This window comes from Cebidichthys violaceus, unplaced genomic scaffold, assembly GCF_023349555.1.
Source record: "Cebidichthys violaceus isolate CVI_PGR_0920_01 unplaced genomic scaffold, fCebVio1.0.p SCAF_12, whole genome shotgun sequence".
Lineage (NCBI taxonomy): Eukaryota > Metazoa > Chordata > Actinopteri > Perciformes > Stichaeidae > Cebidichthys > Cebidichthys violaceus.
Genome location: NW_027176285.1, coordinates 4,989,321 through 5,011,765, shown reverse-complemented (window position 1 = coordinate 5,011,765; position 22,445 = coordinate 4,989,321). Strand labels below are relative to the sequence as shown.

The following is a 22,445-nucleotide window of genomic DNA, read 5'->3' as shown; positions in this document are numbered from 1 at the left end:
CTTGTTCTTTCTCACAGGCATCTGTTACTTGAAGGTGAAGATTTTTTTTTTTTAAAATGATTTACTGAAATGTCAAATATTGTGACTTCATGGCTGACAGAAAAGGAATTTAATACCTGGACTAGAAGACAAAGGGAGGGCTGTGTGATGTCCAGGGGACCTCAACACGAAGAGCTTGCTGAATTAGTTATTGTGTGTGTGTGTGTGTGTGTGTGTGTGTGTACCACGTACAACACACACATGAACCTGTCTGCATGGATGTTGTAAAACGGACCTGATGATGTTTTTTTCGAGAAGATGGAACTCAACAGATACTCAGTGTGATGAGAATCAAAGAACATATTGCGTTTCAGAACATTTGTAGTTGTTGCCAATAACAGAAATCATGCGGTCATTTCCTCATTAGACTTAGGAAGTGTCTGGTGCAATAGCTCTACATGATTTGAGTTTATGCTGATTAAAGCATGCAATGAACAATGAAAAAGTAAATCTAAGTGCGTCTCTTTAAAGAAAACAGACTTAAGAAGTGAAATATATTTCGCCAATTGACAATTTAGTCTTCAGTTTGATAACGGCTGAACTTTCTACCTTTATAGTCAGTGCTCGTTTACTGCGTGCAGTAAAAAAAGCTAAAAACGTCACTCGCTCGTACTAGAAACTCTCCCCTGATGTCGTTTGATTTGATTTTAAACGGTCAGTTCGCCTACAGTATAGCACCATTTTTTAGATTTTTGCTTTTATTTCTGCTACAACTGAATGGCGATGGCTTTTGTGTTGCTTGGCAGTGGAAAAATTAAAGAGGACTTCAACTTGGACTCGGTTGCCGGATACCAGAGTGAGTTTGTGAGCGAGTAAGCCAGTTCATGTAGTGAGGGTTATAAGGCTAGTTGTGTCATTGAGATAAGGCACTACCTTGTTAGCTCAGCTTGTACATGCGGTTGTATACCTCTACCAAATCATTTTATCCTACACGTTAAATTGTTAATTGCTATTTAAGTAAAAGTCTAACCACTTATTTTTTATTTTAATTATAAAATGTCTGGTTTTTATTTATCTGTTGAAATTCTTTAAATGACACATAAAGTGTAAGTACAAAATGCATGCTTTCTTCCTACCACTTTTATTTGATTTGATTTATACAGCAATCTGTGAAGGCCAGGCAATAAATCTCAAGTTGGTTTAATAAATAAGATGTAATAAAATAATGAAATAGATTCACTATTTTCATCCCCGTCCTGTGCGCCTGCTGCTGATTGGCTGGGAGTGTGTCGCGTGGCTCGGCCCGACCCATTTTGTTTGTTTTTATTTTTACCAACAGCTAGCGGACCGAGCTGGATGAGAATCGCTCACTGCAACTTTAAGTGGAAAATAATTAAAACACCGATGAGACCGAAAAACTACATTTCCTGAAGGCAACGTGGTTGAGGAAGGTCCTCGGCCATCTTTGTTATGCAGTCACTCATGATTACACGCCCCTCTCAGTTGATCCCACGCCCCCCCCCCATGCCAGATCATGGCCATGAGTCTGAAACTGAAAACATACAATCTGAAAATAAAAAAAAGAAAAAGATCTGAACTGTAAAAAAAGATCTGAAACTATAAAAAAAGATCTGAGACTAGAAAAAATAAAAAGATCTGAAACTGTAAAAAAAGATCTGAAACTGTAAAAAAAGATCTGAAACTATAAAATATAAGACCTCAAATATAAAAATATATACGAGTAAAAAATAAGTGAAAAATGAAAAATAAACAAATTGAAAAACAAATTAAATATATATTAAATCATGTTTAACTCCAAAAAACGTTTCCTTCATGTATTCTTAGTTTGAATATATTGTTGTATTTTTCAGAGTTCAAGGCCAAAATTTCAGTTTCAATTTGTTTTTTCAAATGATCAAAACTATTGGCTCCATAAACAATCAGCAGTCAATGTCGTATTGTACTGGGGGAAAAAACAAACAGGAAAAAACATTTATACTTCTCAAATACTTTATACAAAATCCATTAACGAGAAAGCTCAACATGGTGACGACAACATTTACAAAGAAAACACACGGACGCAGTTACAGTGACCGATATACTGTTCTTGTTAACTATTGCAGTGATTTAGTGGCAGTGCAAGAGTTAACACATTTAGAAAATATAGACATAAAGAACACAATAAAAAGTGAACATTTGTAGCTTGGCACAAGGAACGTGTTTATCAAAGAATGGCTATGAGACGTCTGTATTCACAACGGATCACTTCCTGTAACAAAGAGGAGAAAAGGTTCCACACACACACACACATACACACACACACACACACACACACACACACACACACACGCACACGCACACGCACAACAGCAATATCCATCCTTCATTAAAAGTAACACTTTAATATTCTTCCATCAGTTAGGAGCAGCTTCACTGGCACACGTCTCACTGTATATCAGGACAGAGGATTCACAGGAAGCGTTTACAATCAGAACACTAAATATACAACACTGCAAAGAACCGGCCTCGGTAACAGTTATGACGCTTTGCAATATCGTCAAAGATAAAAAGTAGAAAAAATTATAAGGAACATCACTTGGAAAACGTATTTGACATCATTATGGGCAAAAAAAAAAAAAAACTGTCCGGGTCCTCATTGCAGAGATACAAGGAAATAAAAAATGTAAGAAACACCCTTTGTTTGTTTTGTCCATGTAAGTAAGGCCACTCATAGACAGAGCAGGAATGTAAACCAGAAGTAAATCTACACTCAAATGTTCAGATATCCTTTCCTTTTTTTGGAAGAAAACGTTGTTACCTGAAAGTTTAACATATATTTCTTCACTATAAACTATTGTAAAATACAGCTATCGCTATCGTCGGTCAAGGACATGAGTCGCCGCCAACAGACGCTGACTGGACACTTTTTAATGCGAATCTGACTGCAGTGACGGCAGCGGCTTGAGTCAGACTGACCGCCCGACGAAAATAAATACGTATAAAAATAAATAAATAAAAGCGGCCGCACACCGTCTTGGTTCGCGTTGATCCCGATGCTAACGGAGCTCATAGTTTGGACGAAACAGGGTTCACCTCTCACATACTGGGTCAACACTGGTGGTGTCGCTTTTCACGAGGTTTCGCTTGAAATCACGTCGCCGCAGACTAGACTACATACTGATCACATCACTGTGGAATGGGAACTTAACATGGCAAGGCACACATTTAACTGAATCATTTAAACTAACGGGTTATAAGTTTAAGTACCTTCTCTTGAGACATGACTCATGAAAGCAGTACAATATTTCATCAGCTTCTGTTCAATAATGGACAGACAGTAAAAGGTGGGACTGTCTCCTTTCCACCAGCATTCATTCATCACCCTAAAGACACGATAGCACGGCGTCGCAGAGGAAACTACAGAACAGGGCGTTCACTTTTGTTTGTACTTCACACATTCACAGTTTGCAGAGTGTAAGGCATAAAGACCCACGGCCAGGGTTTGAGGGGGTTGGTTATTGCACAACAACAATTGGGAGGTGTGGGAACTTTGTTTGGCCCGGCGTCCCGCGTTCCCTCGAGGCTGTGGGGTGCAGGTGCTGCACCGCTCCAGTGGATGGGGGGGAGTGAGACTCTAGAGGTTAGAGGTTGACAAGAGTAAGAGTCACTGCCTGGTAGAAACAGCTGGTGAGTAGCTCGGTAAATAACATGTTTTCGGGGATAACGGGAAGTGAGTGTTTGTCCAAAAATACCCAGAGAGTGAAGATTATTAGTGTGTCTGCGCCGCCAAAACAGTCAGCAGCAGACACACGAAATGTCTAAGAAAAGAGTCGACATGGACAATCTACGGCGACAAAAAAGGCCGTCACATGAGAGCCTCCTCTCTTGTTGTGAAACCAGGAGACCTCCCGTCCCTCCTGTCTTTACCCCCCCCCCCCCCTTCCAGCTCCCCCTCATCTGCCCTCCTCGGCCGAGCGAGTCTCTGATTTCAGCCTGACGAACTCCTTGGCCACGTCGTCGTTGGAGCGCTGCGAGAGGATGCGCATGGCCGTGAGGCCCGTGTCGTCCATGTGGATGCGCTGGCCCAGCGGGCACCAGCACGCGCAGTTGCCCCTCCCCCCGATGTCCTTCAGCTGCACCACGGCCAGGCCGACCACTCGGTCCGCGCGGCCGAAGCAGTAGTCCTTGACGCAGACCTGCAGCTCGTAGCACTCGAAGCCGTCCTGGTTACCCAGGGCGCTGTGGTGGGGGGAGAGAGAGAGAGAGAGAGAGAACGCAGAGGTTTGAGCAACCCAGTTGCTCAACACGGCAGCAAAAAAAACCCCTATATTTCTGCCTGTTCGGTTTGTTACATAATATTGGACTTACATCTTAGATTTACATTAGCATCATAACATTTTAAGACGGCCCTTAGGCCATGAACGGAAACCAATATTTGGCCATTTCTGCCAGTTTCAAATTGACTTATTTAGACATATAATATTTTAATTGTGCACTTAGGCCATGCACTGTAATATAGATTTATTTAAATTAATTTGATTTAAATTTAGAAGCGGCAGATACACTTCGTGCACATTGGGGTTTTCTAGTCTAAAAAACACAGAAATGAAAGATTGCAAAGATTTCTGTGGTTGTTTTTTTCGACATTCATGGACGAACAAAACCGAAGCACTTACAAGTGGAAGGTCTCGTTGTACTTGGGAGACCAGCTGTTGTTCTTGGACTTGGTCTGGAATTTGCGTTTCTTGTCGCTGAGGTGAGGCCCGATCATGGTGACCTCCACGAAGGGCCGGAACATGCCGGACGTCTGCCACTTTAAGTCGTTGGCTCCCATGACTGAATGTGAGCAAAAAAAACGCGTTAGAACGCAAATCAGAAAGCGAGTGAGTAAAATAAAAAGACACATATTTAGCATCGGGTTAAGAAAACTCAAACAGACCTTTGACGCTCACTTTCCGCTCTCCGTTCCCAGGGTGAGTGTGCAGCTCGATCTGGACGAACACCTCTCCTATCGGCTTGTCCACGCCTGAACCTGGATCAAACGCACACCCAGACACAATCAGTGAGCTTCCATGTGAGCCGCTGCAGGCAGCAAAATACACTTTGATTCAGGATGAGAAGGGGGATAAAGGGGGAGGGGTTGGGTTGACCTCACCATCCTCGGCTGCAGAGAGGGACAAAACTGAAACTGTGCAAAGAGAGGGGGGGGGGGGATTCCAATAGAAACAAACCTACCCTTGCTGGGCTGTACTTTTTCACTGGGGGTTAACCTTATGCCCTTCCCATTGTGCACTGACACAGACGCAGCACGGGAGATGAAGGAAAGACAGCAATGACACGTCAAAGAAATGTCCAGCAATCCAAACACATGTGCAAACCAACTATGCAGCCTCTGTTTATCGTGCACACATACTGCCCTCTGCTGGTCTACTGTGGGGAATGCATGCTTCCTCTACCCTTATAGATGGGTCAATAGGTAGGGGTCTGAACTACCTTGTGCATGCTGGGTGGTCACAAAGGTCTGGATGAGTGTGTCCGTGGTCTGGGTGTAGAGGGACAGGGCGTGGCGTAGCGACGACAGCTCGGGGCTCTTCTCCAGGAACGCCTTCTTCAGCCCGTTGCCTCCCGCATGGAAGTATTGCTACGGAGGAGACAGAGGGTGAGTCGGCTGTACAAACATCTGGAGGAACAACTGGAGGTTTGCTTTACGCGGGAACCTAGCTCCCCCCCCTCCGGTTCTCCCCCAGGTAAACATTGTTGGCACTTTTACCGTAGTTTGCACTGTTAGCACTGTTAGCACTGTTAGCTTGTCTTTTTTGCTCCTGGCAAAATTTTATTTAATCAAGGCAGCTGAAACTTTCAAAATAAGGTAGAAATTGCAAAATGGCCAGAATAATCACTGTATTTCCTGCTGATCCATTTGAAACTAAAGTAGCAAAAACAACAGAACCAATTTAACATTTGTCCAAAATGACCTGGCTCTCTTCTCCCTCATTTCATCCACTTTAACCTCCACACACTCCCCCCCCTGGCCTGTTAAATCAGACAACTTATGGTCACGAGCTGCCTGCATGACCGCTCAGGGTACCTGATTAATGGATGAATAGTTGATGAGGCTCATTTGACCCGTCTACCCGGCAACCTGATGAAACCAAAGCCCGCGGTATAAACTGACCTTGATAGTGTCCAGTGCCACGTCCATGACAGCACACTGCCTGGGAGACAGGCTTTTAGGCTCCCCTGCCATGTGATCCTGCACATCCGAATGACGAGCAAAGAGATGGCACAACCATAGATGAGTGATCTTTGTATAACACCGGGGGAATATAACACGGCGTCAAACGTACGAAGACATTGTGATACCTTGAGTTTGGAGAGCTGGCCCAGTTCTTTCGCAGCCGAGAGAATCTGTGCTCCCTGGGGAAATAAATAGACAGGAAACTGAGTTGCTGCTCTTCATTCGTTTCTTTTTTTTCTGCTACTAAAAGCCAAATTAGAGACAAACGTCGCTGAGCTTACAAAGGTATCGTTGCCCTGTGGCAGGACGATGGTCTTCTCCAGGCTGCTCATCACGATCCTCCACAGCTCCTTGAGCACGCGCTTCAACACGGTCTTCTCACACGCGGTGGCGAACAGTGTGAGCCTGCGGGGGACAAACGCACACAAGTTGATGGGACAAGTGCTGAGGTGTGTTAACCCTAACTGGGGCTAGTATTGTTGAAAGTTGTTAAAAACTTCTAATTTATGATTTTCACCGAATTGATTTGCGCAGGACAGAGATTTTAGGACACAGAAGGAGAAAGAAGGACATGAATGAATAGAGAACATCCAGAACATCATCGTCAAGAGAACACCAGTCGGAAAAATCTTGATCCACTCACTTCCCATCCAGGAAATCCATGAGCGGCCGCAGCATGTTGTCAGAGTCGGCATCCACCTGGTTCTTGTTGTTGGCGTTGAGCGGCCCTTTGATCTGGTACAGCAGCGACGCCATCTGTCGCATGCAGTCGTTGATGCGGGTCTGGAAACTACAAAAAAAAAGAGAAAGAAACCGATCAGTCCGAACCAAGGCGCGTGCGTTTACCGATTTAACGAAAATGCGTGGCGGTCGGGATTAGGCTACCTGTTCCCGAACGTGCTGCTGAGCTCATCCAGCACGTTGTTCAGCTTCACCTGCAGGTCGTTCAGTAAGTCACTGGCCTCGGGGTCCATCTGCAGAGAGACGACAGAATCCAAGCAGGCCAATTGTTAGAATTTGATTGAGCACCATTTATTGCATCTAAAGACAAAAAGTTCTCAATATGTCAACTGGAAAAACTTGAAAATGCAGGGAAAATAAGTATAATATCATAAATATCATATTATATTCCAGCTCTCAGAAGAAATACAAATCATTAACAGCAATTCACAAAAGGCTTTCATTTCATATTTGACCCCAAATTAACTAGAAAGCAGCGCTTCAACGCAAAAGCTAGAGGCTACAAATGGCAGCGAGAATTGTTTTTTACAATTTTTTTACTACAATAACCATCAAACCACAGGATACCAAAGGGATGAGAGAGGCAGGTTGTACTGTAATCTCCTGTGGCAGAGACATGCCCATCACCCCCGTGAGTGTAGTTCTTAAGAATACAAAATACAACACATACATCCCAGCAGACCCACCTTTTTACCAGCAGACTCCAACTTTTTCAGGGAGCACAACAAAAATAAAAATAAGTTTAATAGTGCAGGAGATGTGCGTCTTACAAGCTCAGCTGTTACCATGGTGAGAGGCAACAGAAGCACTCTGAATGTTTTATTTATCACATTTAACAAATCAAAACAAATCTATGCTCCTGGCAAAAATGAATTTCATCGTGGTCCAAAAAAAAAAAAAAAAAAGGTCCAAATTGCAAAATGGCAAGAATGATCCTTTAATAGTGAACATAATTGTATTTCCTGGTGATCCATTTGAAACTACTGAGCAAAAACACCATGATTGTAGTTTGAAAGAGTTAGAAAACAAATGATTAAAATTCAACACATACATCTGAGCAAACCCACCTTTTTATCAGCAGTCTCCAACTTTTGAAGGGAGCAAAAAAAAAAATAAATAAATAAAAGTTTAATACCACAGGAGACGTGCGTTTTTGTCTCACAAGCACAGGGCGAGGGGACAAGTGTGAAAAAGTGAACCACCTCCAGAACACCTGACCCAAGGTATACTGTGGCTTCATCTAAACAAGCACAGCCTGCAGGAGAGCGAAGCCGTACGGATGGAGCCATGCTGCGGCTCATTAAGCGAAAGATCCAATAGCCTTTTTGATTTATGGCCTGTCAGGATCGTGGGGGGGGGGCAGCCTCACCTATTAGTGAGGAGAGACTGAGAGGTTTCTGCTTCAGCACAAAGGGAAGGCTTCAGGGGAGGAAAGGCCGCTACAAATGGATTGTTTGTAATGTGCTGGATGCGTTTTGTTTGTCCCCGAGAGTATATTTGTGTGTGTGTGTGCACCTAAACTCTACTTCCTGTCTTTGAATGACAGAATGGCCGGGGTGGAGGGCAACACAGGACATCCTCAATTAACTCATTTCCCATTTGGAGATTAACTTTCACATTAAGAACTACATAGGGTCCACGGCCGTCACACTAAGTGCTGTGGCGGCAGACGCTCGGTATGCGTGCGACCTACCTTTGCCACTGGTTCATCCATCTTTATGTGGTGGGAATGTTTTGAGTTTGAATTAAAGAAAAGGAAAAATAAAAGATTAACTGTCAAAAGAATATTCTGTTGTAATTCTAAATCACTTGTTGTATTTTTGTAACACCCACCTTCTCCTTGTCGGTCTATTGCAAAGAAACAAAGAAAGGGAACACAAATTATAGAAAATGAGCAACAAAAAGTTCAGAAATAACCTTTTTTTTTCCAGGGAAAATGAGTGACCGGTTTTGAGGAAGGAAAACGCCATGGAAAAAAAAAGTGGAGGAGAAAATCACCACGGATGACGTGTTAAGATAAACCATGACAACCACAGTAAGTGTCACTGAGATGCTGCTGTGAGTGGGAACAACAGGGCACACGAGAAGGACTTGGGACTCCTGAGGATGACTGCAACAAACCTCAACCTCTGTTTTCTCCACATCTTCCCCTACATCTTCCTCCTCCTCCTCCTCCTCCTCACTCTCCTCAAACTAGGCGTGGCGGCGAAAAGACAACACAACATAATTTAGTCTCGCTGCCGCAAAAAACCACAACTATATATGACAAAGTTTGCTCTTTCGAGGTGACTTCAACGCCTCTCTTTCCAGAAACAAAATATTACACGAGTGATAATATTTCATTCGGAGAGACGGACATTTGAGTACATGTAAACATGCTTCACGAAACATGTTTGCATGTACGGTGAACTTGCCTGCCATGCTAGCATTCTATTGTTGTGCTAGAAAAGAGAGGAAAAAAACATGATTGTAACTTTACTCTGCCAGAAATAATACATTTAAGTTTATGAGACCCTGCAAGGGCAAAACGCAGGAACTACATATTTGGTGAGACTTGAGTTAAAACCTACCGAGACACTTAACTAGCTACAACAAGAGAGTGAAAGGGGATCAATCATAGGCTCCCAGGGCATGTGTGTCTCTTGATATGGACTAACTTTGGAAGAGATTAATAAGGGTTATCTTCACGGGTCGAATGGTAAAAAAACGTTCAGCCACTGCGGAGATATCAATGTCAAAAAGTCAAGACAACTGCCTTTCCCCGCAAATTTACAACATCAGTAAGCTAAGCGTGTGATTTCAACATTAGTTCAACATTTGACCTAGTGAGAAAACATAAGACGAAAACATAACAACATTGAAACGTCCCCCTGGTGTGTCACACAGGACCCTGGGAGCGTAGATACTCTGCGCTGCCTCAGCTAGCCTTAGCTCCAGCTGAAACCAAATTTGTAGATGGATTTTTCCCATAGGCGTCATCCAAAAAAGAAAATCATCCGGTTTGATGGATTACTGACGTCATGGTAATTCAGTTTGCTAACCCACATTACTAAATTAGAGAGAAACTGAGTAAAGAGGGAAACAAAAAATAATTCAGATAAATGATCCACCCAGGGAGTGAGGCCTGGGACATCAGCAGTACAGTAACTGTTCCAACTTCCTACCATTGTGTCACTACAGTCTACCATCTATGTATACTAAATACTAGTCTACTATCAGTGAAGCTAATCTGCTACCACACACAGTACCAACCAGAGCCTTCGCTTCCTCATCCTCAGTTACGACCTGCTGTCAAAGCCAGAGCAAGAGGAAGATAATCAATACAGCAGCGCACCATTAAACTGATTGAACATCAAAAGATGTGCTTTAATATGAACAAATATCCACCCTGTTCGGACCATGATGGAAACCTACCTCCTCCTCCATCTCTCCCGCCTCCTCCTCCTCCTCCTGGTCTTCCTCTTCCACCACTTCATTTTGCTTTAATTGTAAAGTGAATGCACTGCTTGAGACTTTAGCTACAGTATCCAACCGACCAAGCACTACATACTAAAAAAAAAAAAATCTAAATAATAAACACTACAGCTACAATAAACAGGATAGAGCACTACATACTAAAAAAAAAAAAAATCTAAATAATAAACACTACAGCTACAATAAACAGGACAGAGCACTACATACTAAATATTAAATCTTAATAATAAACAATTCCAAGGGATTCATCGAGATCCGACCTAAGGAGTTCTACAGAGAACCCTTTTGAATAGATCCCACCCAGGGGGTTCTACCGAGATCCCTTTTATATTCCAAAAGTTTCATCTAGAACCCAGAGCTTTTAAACAACTTCTGCTACTACGAATCTACTTCACATTATCTCAACTACCACTACTGTACATACCAGCGCTTCTTCTGTTGCAATCTGACACACCAGAGACACAAATACAACTGTTGTACCAGCAACCGCCTCTAGAAGACACACTTCTCATGCTTCAGTAATGTTGAGTTGATTAGGCAGTTTATTTATGTTTTTGTTGAGCCATTAAGGGATTCATGATTTCATACTGTTACTGTCATCCATCCATGACTGACGACATAGCACATCATCCATCCACGCCCGTTGTCTTACCTGTTTGGCTCCCATCGACTCAAACATCTTCTCCAGCTGGATCCTTAACTGCTGCACATTGTTCAACAGGACACATGGCTGCCAGAGGACACGGGAGGAGACAGACAAAGAATACACAGAGATGTTACACACATGTAGCAGGAACTCTGCAGTACCTACAGGTGATTGCAATCAGTGCTGTGTAAAAAATATTCAGTTTTTTATTTACGTAACTTTGGAAACACTGGCATAATTTGCAGTGACTTTAAAATGTTAGTATGTAAATCACAAATTGATGGTAACAGTGTTGACAACTTACAATCTTCTCCTTGTCGATATAAGTAGGAAAACTCTTGGTCAGTATGGCACTGTACTGCAGAAGAACTTTGGCAATAGTCTGTAGGTGAAGAGGAAGAAATGCATTAAAACAGCATCAAACTAAATTTTATTTGAGACAATTTAAAATCCAATTACTTATTTATCATAAAACCTTTCCCAGTGGGGACTATAGAATCTCTCCCAACTACTATATTACAAACATCCCCAAATGTCCTGTAGTCTCTTCTTTGACATGCAGGAAAGCAAATCCCAAAGCACAAAACTGTGCTGTCCCTCCGTCCCCCAGGAGGGGAGTATTATGGCCAACTCAACATTCCTTTTTAATGAGGAAATATCAAATTCCCTTTAGAAAAAAAAAAGTGAATGTCCCTCCAGAGGCCAGACAATGCTGTTTTGTAATTCACCTCATATCTTTATACTGTTTATAATATTAGACATAGTGAGAAGCTGCTTTGTGAGCATTGGCAGTCAATTAATTATCAATTATGGAAGTTTAAGACCCAAATTCACAACACGTGTCACGTAGCTCCACCTAAGAGCTCTGTGTGGATTTCAGAGTCAAATCCTGTGTGTTGTACTTGGGAGCAGCTTTTAAAGTGTCACCATCCAGTGCAGTGGTGTACCTTGGAGAAGCGGCGACTGTACTGAGCCATGACATTGGGGTCGGGACATTCCAGTTTCTTGATGATCTCAAAGCTCTGGTTGAGCTGGGTGAAGATGTCCACCACAGAGCAGGAGAACAGAGCATGCTCCGACGTCTGCTGGAACTGAGACGAGGGAAAGAAACAAACGATTAACAGCACTGACACTCTGAGAAATAAACATCCTTACTGCAACCATATGGGGTTCTTCAGGCTTGACCCATAGGAGAACCCTAGAACCTTTTGGACAGGTTCCACCTGGAACACTTTCAGAGGGTTCTACCTAGAACCCAACATAAAAGGGTTATACCTGGAACCATCTGTGAAAGGTTCCATCCAGGACCCTTTGTGAGAAGATCTACAGAGTTTTGGTGAAATGGTTCCACCCAGAGCAGTCTCTGGAGGTTCTATCCAGAATCTTTCCACCTTCTAAGGATGCTAACAATACCCCACACTGAAGGGTTCTACGGAGAACCCTTTTATATTGCAAGGGATTCATCTACAACCCACAGAGGGGTTCTACCAACAACTTAATTTTTGAGGCACTTCATGGAACTCTCAAAGGGGGCTCTACCAAAAACCACCCTCAATTTCCAAAGGTTTCATCTAGAACCCCTCCAGGGGGTTCTACCGAGAACCCTTTTATATTCCAATGATTTTATCTAGAACCCTAAAAGCCCGGACTGATGTGTTGCAGTGCAACCCACAACAATCCTGGTTCTCAATCACAGTTTACGGGGTCTGTTGGCGTTTTAACATCCATGCTTTCAACAGTTCTTGAAGAGGTAACAACATTTAAAAGGGGCAATTTTAATTTTCTTACTCCATCTTTTTTGTCTCTCTCGAGGGCTCCATGCATAAACTCCATGGATACATCTTCATTCTCCTCCAACCACTGTAGCACAAACTGAAGGAACCATCTGCAAGGGAAAATAACGACAACATGAGTTATTCATTAAATTTATTTCTATTGTATTGTATGATATCCTTAACTATTACCTAGGTTAGGGATCAAACAATCAATTTGATAATCACAAAGGAGTTTTGGGACAATGAATGTAATTTCTCCCCGCACCTATGAGCGGATAAGTCAAAAGCACTTACGATGGGTAGTCGGGAACGATGCCCTTAAAGTTGGGCAGCTCCTTGACATATTCATTGTTGAGCCACTTGACTTTGAAGTGCAGGTTCATGTAGTCGGTGCTCTTACACAGTCTTTGCTTCTCGTGCTCTGCAGATACAAAAAGACACAAGAGCCTGTGATGAGGTTGTGCCAGAGAGTGGGAGAGAGTCACAGCATTGAGTTGCATCATGGGAAACATCGAGGGTATTTGTGCCATAACTGTGGACTAAAAGTCAGGAGATCTCCGCATCAGGATTTAGACCACGCTTTCTTTCATGTGTTTCTCACAGGCCTCCCGACTTAATAGTCGTGCAAGGCTAAATTGCGAGACTATAAGATAGGTTCACATTCTTTAAAGTGTCTTAGAACAATACTCCCATGTCTGTATATGCATTGAAATAAAATGTCTGTACTGGCAGCAAAGAGAATGAATTCCAAAGTTGCCGAAGCTAATACAAGGCTATGTTTTTAGAAGCAAATCTTCTCTTGCTACATAAGTTAACCTGCTGTTAGTGATGTAACTTCAGCTCTGCTCACATGAGCTAAAGATGCACTCGCAGTCATTTGAAAAATTTTGCATAAACATTAACAGGGCTCTAGTAGTCGAGTCCGTTTTGAGAAGCCTTCCACTTGTTTTGGTCTCGTGCCCTTGATGGACTCTGAAATGTCTTGGTCCCGGGCTCTGCTATCGAGAACAGGTCACGTCGTTCCTGGCTGCTGATTTGGTGTTCAGTTGTAAAAAATGTTGTTTGATTGTACCAACACCCTGTTCCTCTTGTATGCATTCAACAGCGGCAATCAACAAGGCAATTTTGGCCTCAAAATTGACGTGTATCACGTCTACACTTCTGTCCTTGGTCCGTCTCTCTCTCAATGCTGCTGTGCACACAAAACAAAGCAAATCCTCTTCCCTACCACGAACAGTCTACTTTAACACTAAGCTTCAACTTCAACAATTGATAGTTGTTTGTTTTAGTATGTGGTGCAGCACCCCTACTACCTGCGTGCATTCCATTTGCATAATAATCTCCATGAATACATAGAAAATTAAAATTGGATGAAAATGAAAATGCCCCTATGTGGGCATATTAAAGGTGGTCCCGGAGTAGAAACGTCTTTTGATTAGTTTGATGTTAGAAGACTGATCAATATTGTTAGATATAGATAGATTATTATCCTTGTCCCTAGACTCGGTCTTGACTCGGTCTTAACGGCCTTTGGACTTGGTCTGGACCTGGTCTTGGACTGCAGCTCTGCAGCAATAGTAACAGCTCAATTCTAACCAGGCACTTGAGTATCTTTTTAGTGACCCACTAAAAACTACTTCTGCTCTTTGGTAGTGCTTCTTCAGCAAAATCTCTCAGGACTCTTTCCGTCTCTTTTTATATTCATGCGGATTGGAAATGAAGGGGCCGCCACTTCGGTGCTGTGGTATGTGAAAGAGATATTTAACAGCGAGGGTCTCCTCTTGAGGACGGGGGCTGGGATGAAAGCCTCTGGGGGGGCCGATGGTGCTGTACAGTACAGTGGAGCAGAGGGAAATCACAGAGAGGCTCCTGGGAGACATAAGCAGCTTGCACACGCTGCACGTTTATTAATTCCCTCCTTCACTGTACCGTTTCTACCCAGGAACCCGTCTTCTTCTCATTTCCAGCTTCATCAGAGCTTCTCTTCTCTTCGACTTGTTCTTTCCCTCCAAACCCCCTAATGTTTTCCCGCTAAAAAAAACGACTGTGAATCAGTAGTAGAGCGGGTCGTCCTTCAATCAGAGGATCGACGATTCGATCCCCAGCTCCACTAGTCCATCTCAATGTGTCCTTGGGCAAGACACTTAACCCTAAATTGCTGCCGAAGGCTGTGCCACCAGTGTATGAATGGGTGAATGACATGTGAATGTCGTAGTTTTAGTAAACGAAATGATTCTGGAGTGGGGGCCAAACGATAACTTACTGTGTGCCGTCGATACAACACAACAATCGGTCATGAGTGGGCTGATGGATATCCTACCTTCCATAGCATACTTCATGTCTTGAGCGAACAATGTCCACATGACCTCCGCTGACACCTTCCCTACGTTCAGCTCTTGGGGGAACCTGTAAATTTGAAAATAATTGAGTGTGGTGAACATTTGCAACTGACACTTTTCAGTGTATTTCCTTCCAATTCAAATAAAAGCAGTAAAAGATAAGAGGGAGTGCGAGCCCATTACTAACTGGTTGAGCACAGGCGTGTAGGAGTTCCTGTCCTCTTCGATGATGGAGACGATGAGCATGATGAGTTTGGGCCAGAAGTCCAAGTTCTTGATGCTCGGACCCTGCTCCTCCAAAGGGAGGTCCTCCTTGTTCTGGGTGATAGCACAACACGGTTCAGAGAGAGATCTAGCCTCGCGGCGCTTTTACTTACTGACGCACAGCCGCAGACTTACCGCGTCGATGGGTTGGTACTGTCTGCTGTACAGCTCGTGGCAGTTGTTGAAGATGTAGTCGTACGTAGAGTTGAGGCAGGCCTTGACACAGTCCCTCACCACCTGGCTGGCTCTCGGCGGAGACTGCAGCTCCTGGACCTGACCACCAGATGGGAGATAGCAACACTGGCGGTGAATGACTGCAAAATGATTATTGACACTCACCTGACAACAGGGTTATCTGCAAAGAACAAGTTACAAAAAGTAAATGGGATACTGTGCATCTAAATGAGCTATGGCAAAGTGTCCCATTTAAAAATCATTTGATAAACATTTGCTGAGATCCTACAGTAGAAAAAGAAAAGTATGATACATGAAACGCTGTTAGCTACCTTCATCCTGAAGAAGGTGATGCTGGTTAGAAGGTCCACGGTGGATTTCAAATCCTGCAGGCGATCCTTGTTGCTGGCAGGAAAGTGGTTCTACAGAAGAGATACATTCACTTGAATACAATTCAATAGCATTAAGGACCATTAGAGGTGTACAGCAGGCCATCTCCACTGCTGTTTATTAACTGTAAATAAGATTGCTGTCACAGTTTATACTCAGACGGACATTAAGTGATATGAAATGATGACAAATTCAAATGTGAGTCACAAAATGTAGAATAAAAGAATCATTTTTGTTGTATAATAGGGTCATTTATCATCAACAGGTACTTTTCATATCGAGTGAAAATAAATACAACATTATAGAAAATGGATAACGATAAATTTAAACGTCAGAGCAACATTATGCCTCTTAAGAAAAAAAATCTCATTAATTATCTTTAATGGCGGTGATATCTATTGAATACAATCACAATCTTACCCTGTAGGTTGAGAGGTCGATGCGCAGGGAGTTGTGTAGCTGGTCTAAAAGCTTGACAAAGCGTTCTTTCTGTGAGGTGAATAAAAGAAAAAAAAGAAAACAGTGAGAACAGGAAGTGGAAGGAAAACGATTTGTACACAAAAACAAATGCAAGGACAAAGACCGAGAGACAGAAACACGGAGACAAGACATACTTATGCCTGTGTGTGTGTGTGTGTGTGTGTGTGTGTGTGTGAGATACTACAGTAATACAAACCCCAAAATTGGAAGCAGCAAAGCGGTCGGAGGCGGACACATTGGTGGAGGCGGTCGTGTGGGCGTAGAAGGCGTTGATGTTGGCCAGCAGGGTGCTCATCACGGCGGGAACCCCGGGACACATGTACTTAGACGACAGACAGGCAAAGTGCCTGCAGAGACAGGAGAGCACAAGGACAGCTTGATAAAGACCCAGGCGACAGGCCGTCCTTTTCTCGCCGTCACTCTTCACAAAGACATTTCGTCGTCCTTTTTGTCAAAGCATATGTGGGAGGCAAGGAGCGGCTCCCCCTTTTGTCGGGTCGAACCCCATGTCCCCTCGGGGGTCTTGTTAGGAGCGCTCGTTTCATCTGCCCGTCAGCTTAGCTGGTTGAAGGGCACGGCCCCATTGGAGTGTGATTTCTGTGAATAATGGGCCCCGGCTAACAGGCATCTGCACAGAGCGTGACATTTCATGGAGACAAATCCATCCTCAGCACATTTGTAATTGATTTTCTTTCACTTGGAGGCCGAGAGGCAATTCGATGTGAGAGCATTGAGAGAGTAAAGGGGGGTGGGGGTGGGGGGACACAAACACACAGACAGGTAGAGAGACTGTCCGACTCACGTCATGGCCTGGTAGATCGACTCGATCCCGTAGCGCATGGCGAACTCGTCCACGATTTCCTGGGCCACGTCGTCGTAGTACACCTTCCAGGAGTCGTCCCCGCGGGCCTCTGGGATTCTCACCGCGCCTTGGCCGAGCATGTCGGTCGAGTGGTGGAACAGGTTCTGCGACGGACAAAGACACTGGGTCATTTCAATGGCTTTTGTAGATCTGAAGAAAGATATAGAATGTGAAGGTTAATGCTTGGGGGCTGTTAAACAGGTTATGTGAGGTGTGTCAGGTAGTAAAACCAATGAAAAAAAAATACACGGAAAGTTTTTCTTTTTTCCAGGGTAGTGGTGGGATTATGTAACTGTTTCAAGCGAATCTTTGTGATTTCCGTCTAAAATCACTGAACCAGATTCTGAGGCTGATTACATACAATTCTATTCTGTGGTGGCTGTTGCTTTACTGACACAGGGGCCGACAACTTCTGCCTCGATGGACATCCTGTGTGTTTGGGTCATTGCCACGACCCGGCGGCGATGTGAGAGTCAAATACCTCGTGCAAGCAGGTGTACTGCACGTGATACGGAGCCACTTTCTCCTCGCCCTTAATCTCCACGTTGATCTGGAGGCGAATGGCCCCCGACACGGCCGACTTGTCTGTCCTCTTCTCTGTAATTCAAAAACACAAAAGACGCGTCATGCAGATACAACGACTCATAACTCTCAGTACCAATCTGTGAGACGGGAGGCCTGCGCGAGCCTGCCTTGTTAAGGCAACGCTAATTACTGACTATTACCGTGGCAGCTCTATTACAGCGGGGGGGGGGGGTTCTGTTTCTACAGTTTGACGACAGCGCAGAGCCAGCGATGCTAATAGAAGTCCTCTGGCAGTTAGTGAGGGAGACAATGGCAGAGGGGCTGCGTGGATGTGCTCCTGATCGCAGAAAGACACTTCACCCCTGCTATTTGCCCTGACAGGCGCATCATTGAGGGTAATTTGTACGTGTCGCAGGGGGGGGGGGGGGACTGGAGTGCTGCTTCTCGATAATCACACATCGGTAGGAGGCGGAGATTGTACTGAAGAAGATAAAGATGGCAAAGCGCACATTACGCGACTGATCATTCATTTTGCTAACGGCTCCTAACATTAGGAATGTTTTGTTGATGTGATCATCAGAGGGATATTAAAATCGAGCACTTCATGTCTCCCCGGTTGACAAGAAACAACAGCAGATTTATTAGGCACATTCGTATTCAGTGCTGTCCCAGTGAAAGATTTATCAGTGCCATTTCCTGCACTTTTAATCAAGTGGAAACAAGACAGTGAACGCCTCACTCTCACATACAACATGGGAGGGAGGATGGAGTGCTTTTAACGGATAGCAATCAATCAAAGCAACATGACATAATGTAAGGGGGGGGGGCAGTCCAAAGACAAGTCTGATTGTCTGTGTGATAAAAAGGACAAGATTAGGAAGATATTCTATCCTGAGGGGGGGGGGGGGGGGGGGTCCAACCTGTATATGTGCTCGTACTACATAGCACAAGGGGCCGATAAAATCAGCTCCTGTGTATTTTTATATTGACTCAGTACTCATCTTCAAACCTGGTGGAATAGAACTGGGGATTTTCACGAAACAAGTTTATATATTTTTTTTTCAGCAAGCGCAAAGGAACTGGAAATATTTTCATGTAGGTCTATTTTGGCCTTGAGGCCACTCCATGCCCGTGTAAAAAAAAGAAAAAGAAAAAAAAAAGGTACCTGCAGGCAAAGGAGACGTGGCTAATGAGATTGAAACAAACATCTGACTGGACTTTCTGGAAACACACACGTGTGAAAAGAATGCTTCTTCGGAAGTAGATCAATCCTTCGTTAAGAGAAAGTGGAACTAATCGAAGCAGACATGGTAAATGAGGAAGAACATGCAGCCGGGGGTGAAAGCAGGCCGGTGCGGTTATGATCTGGTTTTCCATACAACTAAAAGAGTCTGTACCTGGAAGAGGGGACAGCAGCTGTCTACCAAAACCAACACAAAGGCAGCCCCTTCAATCTCTGTTCCAATAAGAAAAAACATCTGCTAACAGTTGTTACCTCCATCAAGGAGGTTTTGTTTGTTTTTTACACGCATTATGTTCCACTTTCATTAGTGTTGCAAGATTTATGCTGCATTCAATGTGGTGTCGTACAACATTACGACTTCAAGCTCAGGAACAAAACCGAAGATGGAAGAACGACTTTCCAACTTTGGTCTCTGCGGTCTTCGTGTGCCCTTCTAAATTTTCTTCTAAATTGTTCCAGTGTCGGTGCGTTTTGTGCCCACCACAGACCTGCTGGTTGTTTCTTTTTTGCAAAAGTCTCCAAAGTAAAATATCGGACAAAATAAGTTGGGATGTTTCATGTTCAGTTTTTCTTCCAACAAAAAGGACAGCAGGTAAAACAAAGCTATAGACTTCTGTAACTTGTTGAAGATGGATTTATTTCAAACAAAACTAATGGTTATGATTTTGAAAGTTTTGAACAATATGAAGCAATGAAGGTTGGGATGTGTTTATCATCTGTACACCACCAAGAGAGGTGGTGCAGTCTCTCTTAAGTGCTGCGCTGAGTAGGTTTCTAAGTTTGTGATTGGGTTATCGCCCAGTTATAGCAACTGTTAGGTTGTACCAACCGTATACGTCTGACTGCGAGTCCATGACTAGACAGCGTACTGACCCAGGTTGTACCAGACGTCCATTTCTCCGCTCAGCGTTCGCACTTCAATTATGCTCTGGCCCAGGAAATCATCGGACTCCCTCTTTAGACGCTGCTTCACCCTCGACTTGATGTCATCGTCCTCGTCCCACACACGCACTTTGATTCGGTCCGAGGAATTGTGGCACTCGCTAGCGGAAAAAATAAACACATATAAGCTAGATAGGTACAATTTCATAGAAAACAATAGAGTTGCTCTAGTGTTTATGAAGAGCAAGCATCAACTTTTTTAGAGATCAAAGGGAAAGGGTTGAACAATGTGTGTATAAATGTGACTTACAAGTGGAACTTCTCCTCCCAGACAGGATTGAGGTTGCCATAAATGGTCTTGGTTCTCTTCTTGGTCTTGCCCACCTGAACGGTGACATATGGATCGCTGGATCCTGTCTTGTCCTTTGCCTGAAGTCCTTGGGCGCAAACAACTAGCGCGACGACAGAGGAACAAAGACAATGAGGAACAACCGTTGGTGTTGAACAAGAATCACATGTGACCGCTGCTGAGATTCATGCAGAGGGTTTCACTTTCAAAGTTGTGGTGGATTTCATCGAATCTCACCTGTGATGGTGATCTTGGCTGACCACTTTGAAGTGCCGTCTAGTACGCTCTGCTTGATGGTCTTCATCTGCTGTGCGTGGATGGCTTTGCTGATGATGAACACCTCCCTGATGAGTTCAAAGATTTCCGGCTTGTTCCTTTCCCTGATCTTCATCCTGTCCTTCATGGCCATGATGATATTCTGAGTTCGGTCTTCAGCTCCATGCTTAGAGCTCTTCTCCGCAGCACCTTTACAGATTAAAATCCATTAAAAACTACTACTTTTACGACGTTTAATTGTTTTCTGGGCAGTACTCACGCTGTAGGCAGTCGGCGTTCAGCAGCTCTTGGCACTTCTCGTGGCACTTGACCCCGCACTCGGAGCAACGCATGCCTTGGCGGGCTATTCCCCACAGCAGCCCCTCGCACTCGTAGCAGTATGTGGGCGTCGTGGCGGTCCACACCTCGAAGTTATGTGGCGTAGTGCAGGATATGGGGTAGATGAGAGCCTGCAGGGTCTTCTTGTACACGTGGTTTTTCTACAGAAGGGGGACACTTTCTTTTAGGGAGTTTTCACATCTAACTAAGAACCGGTTGCTTCTGGTAAGTACGGTTCGTTTGAAAAGGCTTCCAAGTGTGCGGTTCTTTTTGTGTTGTGAAAAGTATTTCAAAAGCTAAACAACTAATAAATCAATTTGCTGATCAGGAATCCTGTTATGGAATCATCCTTACTGATCTGTATTTAAAACTATGCATATAACCTATTGATGCAAATCAACACATGCACGTCAGCACAGGTATTTTCCGTGATTAAAAAAGAGCTGTCAAAACTGCTGTGCTTGTATCATAATCAGTGTATTTAGCCAGTTCATTAACATTATTGAAAAGCATGTGACAGCTATCCCATAGTAATACGCCTTGTGCCACCAGAACTAAAATGCAACAATGTATAATTTTCGCCCTTTGGTGCGGACCATATGGACCCAACTACAGCTGTAGCCCTTAAATGCATGGAATTAGAAGAACGTAGGAGCCCTGAATCATACGACTTTTTCTTGGTGGAACTAACTGTGTAATGTGTTATTATACTCACCAGCTCCTCATCCTTGATTGAGGACCGTGCGGCCATGGCAGATGCGATCCCTGCCTTCCTGGCTTGGACGAGAGACTGAACGACGCATGACATGGAACATTTCAGCCAAGTTAGTATTCATCGAACGCATACACAACCCACAACCAAGCACAGCTCAAAATATGACAGTAACAATGAAGGTCAGTATGGTTAACAAGGTGGCTAGGGTAGTTGTAAGGGTGGTGAGTAGGGTTATTATTTTGTCCCACAGATGGAATTCTTACCGGATGATCAGAAAACCCATGTGAGTAGTAGTAGTAGTAGTAGTAGTTAGTTTTAATAGACTAGTGAAGAGGAGATTACTAAAATGTTATACTAGTATCAAACAATACCAAGACCATCTGCCACACATTTTCATGGGAGTGTTAATACAAACCAAAAGGTGGGGGAATGATTTGTTGATGACATATTGCAATGATAATATCAAGTAGGAAGAAAAAGCTACCCGTGACCAAGATGCATGCAAATGCTTTCATTTGTATTAAACAAGAGGTTTGCGATCAAAGAGATCAACATGCTGTAGACATACGTGTTCGAGGCAACTACTGGTTTATTTGTCCTACTTGATATTTTGAGCTTCAGGAGAAAAGGGAGTGGCAACTGGGTTCTATTAACTTACCATAGCCTGACCAAGGAGAGTGAATGCATTCAAGAGAGTTGTGGGGAATAGTTTTGGGTTCAAGAGAGGAGGGAGAGACAAATTAGCAGGCTGATTTCATATTTGTCTCCAAAATGA

The 22,445-nt window shown here is 43.6% G+C and overlaps 1 protein-coding gene across 2 annotated transcripts in view; it reads right to left on the bottom strand.

The window, feature by feature from the left end:
• Positions 1 to 3,932: 3,932 nt before the first annotated feature.
• LOC137868924 (protein unc-13 homolog B-like) overlaps positions 3,933 to 22,445 on the bottom strand; it is a 62,996-nt gene continuing 44,483 nt past the window's right edge. The window contains exons 13-40 of one of the 2 annotated variants that reach the window (XM_068705963.1): positions 21,671 to 21,745; positions 20,897 to 21,116; positions 20,599 to 20,826; positions 20,323 to 20,464; positions 20,004 to 20,173; positions 17,844 to 17,959; positions 17,303 to 17,466; positions 16,697 to 16,847; positions 16,441 to 16,509; positions 15,963 to 16,052; positions 15,592 to 15,729; positions 15,380 to 15,510; positions 15,174 to 15,259; positions 13,148 to 13,274; positions 12,867 to 12,963; positions 12,026 to 12,169; positions 11,383 to 11,460; positions 11,085 to 11,162; positions 7,103 to 7,191; positions 6,861 to 7,007; positions 6,499 to 6,622; positions 6,343 to 6,396; positions 6,155 to 6,232; positions 5,473 to 5,620; positions 5,215 to 5,271; positions 4,919 to 5,011; positions 4,656 to 4,815; positions 3,933 to 4,218 (exon numbers count right to left, since the gene is read on the bottom strand). In XM_068705963.1, coding sequence (XP_068562064.1) covers positions 3,933 to 4,218; positions 4,656 to 4,815; positions 4,919 to 5,011; positions 5,215 to 5,271; positions 5,473 to 5,620; positions 6,155 to 6,232; positions 6,343 to 6,396; positions 6,499 to 6,622; positions 6,861 to 7,007; positions 7,103 to 7,191; positions 11,085 to 11,162; positions 11,383 to 11,460; positions 12,026 to 12,169; positions 12,867 to 12,963; positions 13,148 to 13,274; positions 15,174 to 15,259; positions 15,380 to 15,510; positions 15,592 to 15,729; positions 15,963 to 16,052; positions 16,441 to 16,509; positions 16,697 to 16,847; positions 17,303 to 17,466; positions 17,844 to 17,959; positions 20,004 to 20,173; positions 20,323 to 20,464; positions 20,599 to 20,826; positions 20,897 to 21,116; positions 21,671 to 21,745 — 3,540 coding nt within the window. The remainder of the gene's footprint in view (positions 4,219 to 4,655; positions 4,816 to 4,918; positions 5,012 to 5,214; positions 5,272 to 5,472; positions 5,621 to 6,154; positions 6,233 to 6,342; positions 6,397 to 6,498; positions 6,623 to 6,860; positions 7,008 to 7,102; positions 7,192 to 11,084; positions 11,163 to 11,382; positions 11,461 to 12,025; positions 12,170 to 12,866; positions 12,964 to 13,147; positions 13,275 to 15,173; positions 15,260 to 15,379; positions 15,511 to 15,591; positions 15,730 to 15,962; positions 16,053 to 16,440; positions 16,510 to 16,696; positions 16,848 to 17,302; positions 17,467 to 17,843; positions 17,960 to 20,003; positions 20,174 to 20,322; positions 20,465 to 20,598; positions 20,827 to 20,896; positions 21,117 to 21,670; positions 21,746 to 22,445) is intronic. The other variant, XM_068705964.1, reaches the window with a different exon arrangement.